Source organism: Peromyscus maniculatus, chromosome 7 (assembly GCF_049852395.1).
Source record: "Peromyscus maniculatus bairdii isolate BWxNUB_F1_BW_parent chromosome 7, HU_Pman_BW_mat_3.1, whole genome shotgun sequence".
NCBI lineage: Eukaryota > Metazoa > Chordata > Mammalia > Rodentia > Cricetidae > Peromyscus > Peromyscus maniculatus.
In genome coordinates this window covers 87,407,617-87,420,167 of record NC_134858.1, presented here as the reverse complement: position 1 = coordinate 87,420,167, position 12,551 = coordinate 87,407,617, and the positions used below count along the sequence as shown (strand labels likewise).

Below are 12,551 nucleotides of genomic sequence, written 5' to 3'. Positions count from 1 at the left end.
TGTGCTCTGCCACACCTGGCTTTTTCACAGGAATTTTGGGTCTCAAACTCAGGTCCTTATGCTTGCAAGGCAAATGTTTTACTGACCCAGGCATCAGGTAAGGTTTTAAAATTAAAATAATAGCATCTAGAGTGGCTAAAGTGACAGGATTTCAAAATTCAGAGGATGTGTCAGCTGTATCCAGTGAGAAATCTAAGTTTAGAGACCCCCAGTAAAGTATCCCATCTTCCCAGTGTTAGGTGTTCGTAGCATTTGCTTCATTGGGCACAGTAGAAGACAAATATCAAATGAAAGGAAAGTAGGTATTGGTTGATTCACACATCAAACGTATCACTGGTCAGTTCTGCCTTTCTAAGTTCTCTCCAGCTTTACTCACCCTCAGCCTCTGTATTGGGGCAGCCCTAATTCTCTTCATCTCCACAAGGCTCTTATGTGGCCTCCTAGCCTCCCAATCCATTCCTACACTCTCACCAATGATTATGTCATCTTTTCAATTGCAGCTATCCACTATTTGGCATTTCCACATACCAACATCTACCTTTAGGACAACAGTCCAAAAGGTGTTGCCTGGCCTACTAGTTAGCTCACTCTGCCAATGCCTACACCCCTTCATCCCTGACCCTATACCACAAGGTTCTCTAAATTTCTTTGATATGCTACCATTTTCTTTATAACCACAGGTGTAACACCTTCAATAGTTTGATCCAAGACACTTCCATACCCCCTTTTTAAGGGCTAGCCCAATTGTGTGTTCATTATGAATCTTCTCCTAATCTGTACCCTTAGTTCCTCATGGTACTCATTTCTCGATGCTGTATGTTTGTCTTCAATTCTGGGACTTACTACACCAAACTACAGTTATTTCACATAGATGCCAAGAACATGGACTTTGAGGTGGGACTGCTGGATTTGAATTCTAACTCTACAACCTACTACTTAGGTGATTTTAGATAAGTGACTTTCTCTCCCTGATGCCCAGTTTAAACTTCAATTTAAGAAACCGGTACCATTACTATCCATCTCATGGTATTGTTGTAAGGATTAAGTGATGATGCATAGAACATTGTCATTATTCAGCACATTGTTTGGTACATGGCAAGCATACCATAAAATTTTATTATTATTACCTTCCTTCTAGATTGTAAATACTTGCATTCCATATAAATCCCTTAATATCCATATAAATAACCATGTATTTCTTTATCTTCATATCTGACTATGTTTGCTGATGAATAAATGAACAGATAAACAAATAGCACTGATACTTTATTCAGGACTTATTTGATTATAAATAGCAGAAATTTTAACTCACATAATTAGAGACAAAAACACACTAATTAACTGAAAGTCTTCTAGAGTGCCTTTTCTTGTCCTCCAAAGGCCAAAAATTTCAGAAGAGAGAAGGTAGTTCTCTCTTCAACTTGCTTCTCGGATTATTGGTAGTTTCACTTAGTCAATTGCAATCATCTGGGAGCTGATTAAGGCTAGACAGATGAAATGGTCTCACCTACATTCAGGAAGTTAGCTGAAGCTCCACCTGACCTTTCTAGTGGGGTATCCCAGTATTTCTCACTAAGAAGGTGGTTTCCAAGAGGGAAAACTTAGAGATTTATCCCTTTCTGTTGGGATAGCTCAGTCTTCCTCATAAAGCAGGTGGGTTCCAAATGGGAAAACTTAGTTAGATGTTGCAAGGCCTGTGAAGGCTTTGCTCAAAAGTGGTGTTATTTTGCCTATTTTATTGGTCAGCTCCTCATACATATACCAGGATAGGAGAATTTTGTAGCCATGGTTTATAGTTTACCACAAGTATCAATCTAGGCATGGGATGACCGGGTCAGAATGTAGACTTCAGTTTAGTATAGTGGTACCTATTTATACCCCAACATGTTCCTGATGGTTTCTGACTTCCTGCATCCTTTGGGTTGTCATTCTGTCTAATATTGAGTGGTACCTTGTGCTTTGATTTGATTTTCCTTGAGTGCTAATGAGACTGAGTACCTTTGATGAGCATGTAAAGCTCATGGGTCATTTGTGTATCCTCTTTTGGAGGAAGTGATTTGGAGGAGTTCTTTATATAGTCTGGATATGAGTCATTGTAATTTTACTCAACTTTCCCTCTTGGATCTTGATTGATTTTTCTCTTGATTACAAAGGAAGTAACATTTGAGCTGATGTTTGGAGGATGATGAATAATTAAAGAAGAGCAGGGAGTCCTTATAGTTAGAAACAAGAGCAGTGCTAGGAGGGAGAAAAGTGGGCGTACATAAGAAACACTGACATTTTAAGGTAGAATGTGAGAAGAGCTGGCATCTCAGGGAATAAATCTAGAAGGTGAGTTAGGGTCAGGGGAAGAAAGGCTTCTGTGATAGAATGACAAGAAGTATTTTCACTGGCTATCCCCTTTCATTTAGTTAATGCTTGGAAATTCTGCTTTGGAATGCCAGAGCTTGGAGACTAAGAAGTTTATTGAATATTGAACAATTCAAGACTTTAACACAGCCACCATAGGAAGCACACCGTTAAGGAGATCATTATGATGGCAGGAGAGAGAAAAGCCACAGACACACAGAGAAGATGAAGATTGATAGGATGTTAAAGGAGAAAGGGAATGGGGAAAGAGATGGAAATACAGACATGTCGATATGTCAATTGTGCAATGCCCTAAGGTGACGGCAATTTTTCAGAAACTCTCATAGAAACATATAAGCACAATTGCAGCAGGTTAGACTCAAAGTCTTCAGAATGATGCATCTGAAGTAGTGGGAAATGAGCCAAAGCAGGAAGATACAGATCGGGCTGTTGCTGCTGTTACTTTTAAAGAAAGTGCTTCCAGGAGGAGCTGGGATGGATCAACGAAACCTCTTTTGCTTAATGTGGTATGGTGTGGCAGTGATGATGATGGTGATGGTGATGGCGATGGCGGCAGCCATGGCAATGGTGTGCATGTGCGTGTGTGTGTGTATGCTCAAGCACTTGTGCATGAGTATGGAGAGGCCAACCTTGGGTATTATATTCCTAAGGAGCCATCCACATTTTAATTTTTTGAGGCAAGGTCTCTCACTAGGACCTGAAGTTTAATGATTAGGCTAGGATTTCTGGCCACAGAGCCCCCAAGATACTTCTACTGTTATTTCCCCATCTCTAGGATTACAAATGTGCTTTCCCATGCCTGTCTTTTTAAGTGGGTTCTGGAGCTTGAATTCAGGTCCTTCTGTTTGTATGGCTACCTGAGCTATCTCTCAGGCCCTGGTTTTCTTTTTTATGCATTAAAATTTTTTAAAAGATGAGCATTTATCTCTCAATTTCAGCCAAGAGAGTTTTGCCTTCCAAATCTATAGAAAATAGAAACTGCGAAGCCATTGCTTTGAGTAATACAGGAAGAGAAAGAATGCTGTAGATCAGATGAGGGAGAAATAACAGGCCGTCAGCTCAGTTAGAGCTGGCTACCCAGGGTGTCCATGTGGAGAGGCCATTCTTGCAGACATGAGTCAATGTAATTGGTACCTATAGGCTGTTTAGGGCATCCATGCCAGCCTTCCTATCACTTCCTATTTGTAAAATGCATCTCAAGCACACAGTGTGGAAGTTCTGAACCCATAGACTAGACAACTCCCATGAAGAGAACAAGACAGAAAATTAGAGTGTGACAAATTTTGATGGAGGAAACTTTGGTTTTACAATTTGTTTCACAATATGTGAGAACAAAAATTCAACACTGCTCTCTATTCTCTGCCATGTATCAGTTCAACAGGAGAGAAGGATACAACATGGCATGGTGGAAGCTGCTATGAATTAGGCAAATGGGAATTCTGACATCTCCTGGGAAAGTTGGAGACTAGATCCTGGAAAAGAATGGTTATATTGACTCTATCATATATATTTATTACTGCATTTTCTTCATACTCATAGTGATACATATTCATTTTAGGAACACAACAAAAAGAAAAAAATGAATTCCTCCCTAGGCCTATTACCTAGAATAAGGATCAACACGTTGGTGTATTTTCTACTAGCTATTCTGATGCACATCAATAACAATGCTTTTAACAATTATTTGTAAAGTGCCCCACTCATTATGTGTGAATCACTGCTAAGTGCTGAGGATCCAACAGTAAAAACAAAAACAGATATGAATGTTTATTTTTTAAAGGAACTTAGATTTCTATATTTGTGTTAACTGAGAAGTCAACACAACCATATCTTGCAATTTAAAAATAGTTACTGTGTGCTCTGCATTATGCTAATTGCTTTTCATGTGGCCAGGTGGTTTTTGTGTGTGTTTGTTTTACACACATTTTTTAGACTTAATTAATATTATTTTATGTGTATGAGTTTTGACTTCATGCACATATGTGTACCAGGTGTATGCCTGGTGCCCATGGAGGTCAAAAGGTGTTGGGTCCCCTAAAATTGGAGTTACAGATTAATGTGGGTTCTGGGACTCAAACCCAGGTCTTCTGCAAGAGTATCAAATGCTCTTAAACACTGAACCAACTCTGCAGCCCTTAGCCAGGTGTTTTATATACACTATCTGAAGAAGTCTTTAGAATAACCCTAAGATGTAGGTCACTACTATTTCTACCTCCATTATAGATGAATAGACCCACTCATAGTCATTCAATAACACAGTTCAGGCAACACAGCTTGGGATCAGGCAGGGACATGATTGCATCTAGACTTTGAAATAACCCTGCTGCATAGAATAGCAATAGACTATATAATGCTTTCTCTTCTTCTTCCCTTGCTAGGTCTGATTGCCCCTGTGGCTCAGAGGTCCTAAGTTGTAGCCACCATGATGGATGATGACACTGAGTTGAGGACTGATGGAAACTCCCTCTTAAAGGCTGTATGGTTAGGGAGGCTCCGGCTGACCAGACTCCTCTTGGAAGGGGGAGCTTATATCAATGAGAGCAACGACAAAGGTGAAACAGCTCTCATGGTGGCATGCATTACCAAGCATGTGGACCAGCAAAGCATTAGCAAGTCTAAGATGGTGAAGTATCTGTTGGACAATAGGGCAGACCCCAATATCCAGGATAAGTCTGGCAAGACTGCACTCATCCATGCTTGCATCAGAAGAGCTGGAGGAGAAGTGGTGTCCTTACTGCTGGAGAATGGAGCAGACCCCAGTCTTGAGGATCGCACTGGGGCTTCAGCCCTTGTTTATGCAATAAATGCGGATGACAAGGACGCACTGAAGCATCTTCTTGATGCCTGCAAAGCAAAAGGTAAGGAAGTGATTATTATAACAACAGACAAATCGTCTTCAGGCACAAAAACCACCAAGCAGTATCTCAATGTCCCTCCATCACCCAAAGTGGAAGACAGACAGTCACCACCACTGTGTGCATCTCCTTCTGACATTGAACTGAAGGCTCCTGGTTTAGGTTCTTCACCCAGTGAGAAGGATGATGATTTCTTCATCCTCCAAACAGGACACCAAAATGGCTGTAGTAGTTCTAAGATCCTGAATGAGTCTGGATCACCCACCAGGAAAGTGCCTAGCCTTAAAAGGGCCCGTTTGCCCCAACTGAAGAGGCTCCAGTCTGAACCCTGGGGCTTGATTGCTCCCTCTGTGCTGGCAGCCTCCACACGCCAGGACGAAAGCCATGGCACAAGCACAGACAATGAGGTCATCAGGAGCATCAGTGACATGCCCTTCCCTAGAAGGGGGTCCCTTTCCAGAACCAACAGCATTGACAGTAAAGACTCCACTCTCTTCCCCACAGTACAGGAACAAGTTCTGAAGATTCCAGCTTCGGCACCAGCTACCTGGAAAGCAGCTTATGAGAAAGCCCAGGCTCCCCACCCACGCCTGGCCAGGAGAGGAACACTTCCTGTTGACCAAGAGAAGGGTGGGATGTGTCCACCAGGACCATCAGCTCTGAAAGATTCAGCATCTCTCAAGCTGTTGGAAAATGACCTCTATGACTTAGACGTACCGCCAGGGGCTGACCCACCCAACTCCATGTCCCTTGAGTCAGGCAAAGGACATTTGGACAGAAAGAAGCTCAACAGCTCCCACTTGTCCCTTTTCCATGGCTCTCGGGAGTGCCTGGACACTGTACCCAGCACATCTCCCAGCTCAGTGCGCCGCAGGCCCCCTCATCTTCTAGAAAGAAGAGGTTCAGGAACTCTCTTACTAGACCGCATTGCTCACACGAGGCCTGGCTTTCTTCCCCCTTTAAATGTGAGTTCAAACCCACCTATCCCAGATATCAGAGCCAGTAGCAAACCACCTTCTCCACTTGCTGGAGGCTTAAAGTCTATGCTTCCTGTTGCTCCAAATTCACCAAAGAGAGTTGACTTGAGAAGTAAAAAGAAACTCCTTCGAAGGCATTCTATGCAGATTGAACAGATGAAGCAGCTATCTGACTTTGAAGAAATCATGACCTAGAACCCCTTAGAAACAGTTCTCCCACCTCCAGTCCATAGAATAAGGAAGAAACCAAACCTAGAACAACACAGCCACACAGCCCCTCTTCTTCCCAATCATGGTGTGTGGCAACTTCAGAAAGCATGGTGACTGACAGGTGCCGCTTCACTTCTGAGACAAACCCAAGGGTTATTTCAGAGTGCCACTTCTGAGATGACCCCTGGGTGCTGCTGCTGCTGCTGTTGTTACTATTTTACACACCAAAAAGAGCTCAGGATAATTGGGTTGTGGAGATGAAGGTACAGGAGGGAAAAAGTAATTCTCCAAAGGAAACACACCTTTGCAGTTGGAAGGTAACCACACAAATGTAATGGTTGGTATTTTCTGCCAGAAAAGCACAGACCATGAATTTAAAACATGAGAGTGTATTCAGGACATGTCGTTAGTAGTCTATAAAGTGCCTAAAAAAGAAAACAAAGCTTTCATGCTTTTCTAGGATGTGGAAGAGCTCAAAAACACCCACCCCTAACTACTGTATCTGAATACCTAAGTTTTCTACATGGCAAAGGAGAAGCAGAGTATTCCTCATGGAAGAGGTTTTGACATGTGGGTCTCACCTCTTGCTGTACTTGAGCATTGTTGAAAATGGTAGGGGCCATTCAGATTGTCTACTAATGTATTTTGTTCACATACTAATGTGAATGTGTGTAAATCCTCAAATATCACAACTCTGATGTGTTACAGTTGCCAGTAATTCAGAGTTGAGCTTTCTTCCAGAAATGAATCCAGAGACACCACACAGGATCCATGTTGAAACAGTATGGAACACTCCCTTAAAAAAAAATAATTAACTGAGCTGGACTCAAAGGTGATGTAATTGACCCAACAGACCTTTACAAATGCCTCCTGATTATCTTTAAGACAGTTTGGGGAGGTTTATGGAAAGCATAATGATAAATCACCATAGGATATGTACAGATTAAATGGGACAGTGGGTGGCTTTCCAGCTGGAAGCAGCAGGAACCAGTTCAATTTTTAAAGCCTGAACATTTAATGGGGTGAAAACCATCATTTCCTCTTCAATGATCTGAGTAATTTGAGGGCAATCTGGTTTCTTCTTTACCTGTATTATCTAGGTGATGGAGGATTTATATAAATCACCTCTACAATTCTTCAAGGTTTGAGCAAACTCATAAAGGAAGAGATGTAGCACATTTGGCATAATGTAGCTACATTGTAAGTGAGGTGTTAGAGTCCTAGTTTTCCCCCTTTTTATTTTTCCTCTTTTGTGGGATGAGGTGCATTTGTTCAATGGTTAAGAAACTCAGGCTGTCCCCATGGATGGCATCATGCAGAAGAACAATCAAGGCTCTGTCTGCATCTGATGGATCAGGGTTTTCATTTTTCAAGTGTTTGATTTTAGGGAAGTATCGATGCTACTTTGAGCCTCTGTTCCCTCAGCTGTGCAACGGGAGTCACAGTGTGCATAAAGCTGTGCTAAGGATTAAACCATGCAGCAGATAGAAGCATCAGATTTTGCATGTGGTATGAGTACAAATCATTAGATGAGAGGCAGCTACTCTTATTTATTTCTTGAGATCCTGGAAGTCTCAAAAATATCAGGCAGTAAGTGAAGCCCTATACAAAACAGAGTATAACCAAAAGATTACAAGCATAACCAAAAGATTCAAGTGTCTCTATGAGACCCTCAGTGATTGTATAAATACCAATTCCTAAAAACTCATTTGTCACATAAACAATTGCCACAAAAGCTCTATATCTTACATAATTTCTCTAAGGTCATATGATGGAAATTTATCTACATTTATATTCCAAAACAGTTGTTAGTAATACTTATAAACAAAACAAAATGTTATTTTTTTTCAAAAAAATTGATTCTTTTAAGGCAAGTGCTTACTGGATCTCAGTGCTTTTCACATTTGGGGCTGGTAACTGTTATGGGACGTATGTTCTGGGCATTTTGGAATAAACAGCAATATCTCTGGCACTACTTAGTAGATGACATTCTGACACCCAAGTTATGACAACCAGAAAGACTCTAGACATGTCCAGATATTTCCTGGCAACTCACCAACGTTCTAAAGAAATACTGTATGTGGTAGAAATTTGTTATAAAGGACAAAGTGAATTGGAGATGTAGCCTTCAAAACTCTTAGAAAATTTACACAAAAAGGAGTATTAAAGGTCTTGTACTTTGCAGGAAAGGAAGCATATTAGAAGAAGAGCACATACAGTGTGAAGATCAGGGCTCATGAACTGGATTTAGTGTGGGAAAGCCATTTGCTTTTCAGAACTGTTCAGTAGTTCTCACTAAGTAGATGTGATCACAAGCAAATAACAACTCTCAATGCATTAAAGAAAGAATCATAAAGATGACCCTGCTTTCATCATGCCAACACACACACACACACACACACACACACACACACACACACACACCCCACTGCACATCTCTAATACATTTAAAACTATGATTAGTGCCAATTGGAAATAACTTCTGCTAGTAGTATCTAACTGTGAGGATAAAAAGACAACTGCAGAAGAAAATTTCCTAAGGCTTTAGCTAAGATTTGGTAACCTAATTTATCCTAAGTAGTCAACTGTGGTACATTCATATTAGTTAGCTTAAGTGAAATACCAAATGATAAATTGCTCATTCAGAGTAGTCGGACCATTGCACAAAAACATAAGATCAGATATTTTCATGCTGGTGTCATCCAGTTGTGACCTTTCCATCAGCCTTTCTCTAGGTAGCCATTAGGACAGCACCATATCTCATCACTTCCTGGTGATGTATTAGTCACATTAGACTGTCCTAAGCTAGTGTAATGGCCAAATTACTGCATCACTGGTCATGCCTAATTAAGCATTCTTGTCCATTTCAATGAACTTCACAGAAATGCTTTTCAAAAAATGTTTTAGATTCATACATGCTTTCTAGTCAGGGATTATCATTTCCCTTTGGAAATCTAGTCACTCTGTAAGTTAGCTTCAAATTATGTTTTTAATAATCTATCCACTTAGGTTATATAATATCTAAATTATATTAAATTTCTAATATAATTTAGAAAGTGAGCCTGAAGTTTAAAGTCTAGAACTTTGGTTTAATTTCTAGAAATTCCAAAGCCTTTTTTTTAAAGATACAAACTATTGTCAGTTCTCTTAGAATTTTGTCAGTAAATGGCACCTTGTACATTCAGGTTGTATGTGACCTTCCTGCTTTGTGTGTGTTGGTGCTTCAGATGTAGCCTGTGCTGCCTAACCTGGTTCTCTGCAGTGCTCTGTCCTAGTCTCAAGCAGAGGATGTGTACAAACATGTATCCAAGTCCATTCAAGGAAACCATTTAGATGTTTCTAGGATGTCAATAAAAGATATATTACAATCCTTTGATACAAATGACTTCTCATTTTTTTTTAATCAGAGAAATTTCAAGGGTAAGTATTATCTCTGTACATTTTCTTTCTTATCTTTTAAAGATAGAATCTCACTATGCTTGGGCTGGTAATGGTCTTTAAGATGGTATTGATAGCATCTCCCAGCAACATCAACTTCAACAGAGACTCAATATTTTACATCCACACAAATTGAAAGACAAACTTTTAAGTTACATGAACTTTATGGTTGGTTTCTTTCCTGTAGAAAAAAGTGCAGTTAACGAGAAGGTGTGTTGCCATATTTGAAGATAAATACTCACCACTGTTGCTTAGGATGTTGGGGGTGTCTGCATTCCCCCAGAGCTGGTAGCACAGATTTGGAGTCACTGAATTTTCCTCCTTGTGTCTTGTAAGCTCTCATTCAAGATCAGACAGTAAGTATAAAATGGACTATTTGCAGGATTTCTCCTGTCCTGTAAATATTAGTGTTCTGTGAGTCTCTGGATATTGTCAGGCTTGGCTCTTAGTACCATGCCTAAACTCCTAAAATCACAACAGAGGGTGGGGAAGGAAAGTTCTGTATGCTACACCATTTCTATGATGGAAATTTATCTAAATATCCAAAAAGGTTGTTAATAATATTTATAAATGAAACAAAATGCTTATTAAAAAAGATTCCTTTAAGGAGAGTGAAGATTGCTCCTCAGACTAGTTTTCACCTGTCTTTTCTCTACTTCTACACTGGGGAAAGGGAACCTAATATTGATTCCATATGCTTTGAGGAGAGATAATGAGTGATTGTCCTGCATGAGGAGAAAATGCTGGGAGAGGTGGAAGAAGCAAAGAGGATCAAGGCCAAAGTGGCTCACCTTGGAGGAGGGGATGCATTCCCAAGACCCATGAAAGGCTTAGAATTTCAGGTTCAGTAATGCAAACTGCTCCTTTATGGAGTAAAACTATAGATAGATATGGCCACATGGTCAAGCTTGGTGGGAAAACATCTGATGGTCAGTCTTGATTATCAATTTCATGAGATTATGAAACACCTCAGATATTCATAAAGGGATCATCTTTGATTATGCCTGTGAGGACCTTTCCAGGGAGGATCAAGCAGAGACAAGCTGCTGTGAATGTGGGTGGTACCATCCCATAGGCTAGAGGGAAAAGGAGAAAGCCTACAGAACAGCATTATCTTTCTTTGTTCCTCCTTCCTGGATGCCATGATGTGAACTGCTATGCTTCACCATGCCCTCCCCAGTGATGGACTACAACCTCAAAAACTATGAGTCAAAATAAATTCTTCCCCTGTAGGCAGAAGTTTCTGTCCTGCTAGCAACTCCCAAATACTTAACAGTCGCTTCCCAAACAATTGACTTAGAGTCTTAATGTTACTCATAAATGCTTAGCTGGTAGCTCAGGCTTGTTACTAACCAGCTCTTACATTTTAACTAAGCCATAACTGGCTTGATACCTTTTCTCAGTATGACATTCTCATCTTGCTTCCTCTGCATCTGTCTGATGACTCTTGATTCCACCCTTCCTCTTCCCATCATTCTTAGTTTGGTCATCCTGCCTATACTTCCTGCCTGGCTACTGGCCAATCAGCATTTTATTAAATCAATTTGAGTGACAAATCTTTACAGTGTACAAAGGATTATTCCACAGCATTTCACCCTTTTTGTCTAATTAAAAAGGAAGGTTTTAACCTTAATATAGTAAATCTATATACAACAAAAAAACATTTATTAAGTAAGAATTACAGTAACAATATCCAATCCATTTGCATTTGACAAGTTAGAGAAAATACTTAATTATCTCTCTTGGTGAGTCTAAAGTTTGTATCTAAAGTTCATGCCTAATTTACTTTTTATTTAACTAAGGAAAACTATAATTATAACTATTTAGTCTTCAACTCTATCAAAGACCCCAAAAGGGTGAAATATTACCTAATGACAGGGACCTCAAGCTACCCGGACAGTCATCCAAAGTTCCTCTGCAATGTTGGGGCACCCAACTTTGTCCTACAGGCCTAACATGTCTGACAGACTTTCCTGTGAAGCAGAGAATTCTGAAGGACTGTCCCACCTTGTCTTGGCAAAGTTTGGAAGTTGCCTTTTTTGTTTCCTGCTGGTCCAGTTTGGATGGTAACTGTCAGCAATTGAGGCAGGTCAGTTTCTTTTCTTTTTAAAATAAGCATTTTTATTTTATAATTAATTTAATTTTACATATCAGCCATGGATTCCCCTGTCCTCCCTCCTCCCACCCCCCAGCTTTTTCTCCAATCCATCCCCAATTCCCACCTCCTCCAAAGCAAGGTCTCCCCTGGGGATTCAGCCCAGCCTAGATTCAGTTGTGGCAGGTCCACTCCCCTCCTCCCTGCACCAAGGCTGAGCAAAGTGTCTCAGCCTAGGCCCTAGGTTCCAAAGAGCCAGCTCATGTACCAAGGACAGGTCCTGGTCCCACTGCCTGGGGGCCTCCTAAACAGTTCAAGCTCATCAGCTGCCTCACTTATCCAGAGGGCCTGGTCCAGTTCCATGGGGGCTCCTCAGCTATTGGTTCACAGTTCATGGTTCATGGTTCATGGTCATCGTTCACAGCTATTAGTTCTTTGCCCACATGGCTAGCTTTTGCCATAAGAAAACAAACTCCATATGGAATTTTTGTGCTGTCCATCATCTCTGAAGTAGATTGGTGCTGCTAGGAGCAAACATGACTCATTGTCGTAAAAAGCCTAAGTTCTTAAAACATTTTAATTGCCATATTTTGTAGGTCTTTGAAG

At 40.6% G+C, this 12,551-nt stretch overlaps 1 protein-coding gene across 1 annotated transcript in view; it reads left to right on the top strand.

Moving 5' to 3' along the window:
* Ankrd34c (ankyrin repeat domain 34C) overlaps nt 1-8,234 on the top strand; it is an 81,971-nt gene extending 73,737 nt beyond the window's left edge. Inside the window, exon 6 of the mRNA XM_006991495.4 lies at nt 4,749-8,234. Within this exon, the coding sequence (XP_006991557.2) occupies nt 4,793-6,397 (1,605 nt within the window). The 5' untranslated portion in view covers nt 4,749-4,792 and the 3' untranslated portion in view covers nt 6,398-8,234. The remainder of the gene's footprint in view (nt 1-4,748) is intronic.
* Nucleotides 8,235-12,551: the final 4,317 nt, after the last annotated feature.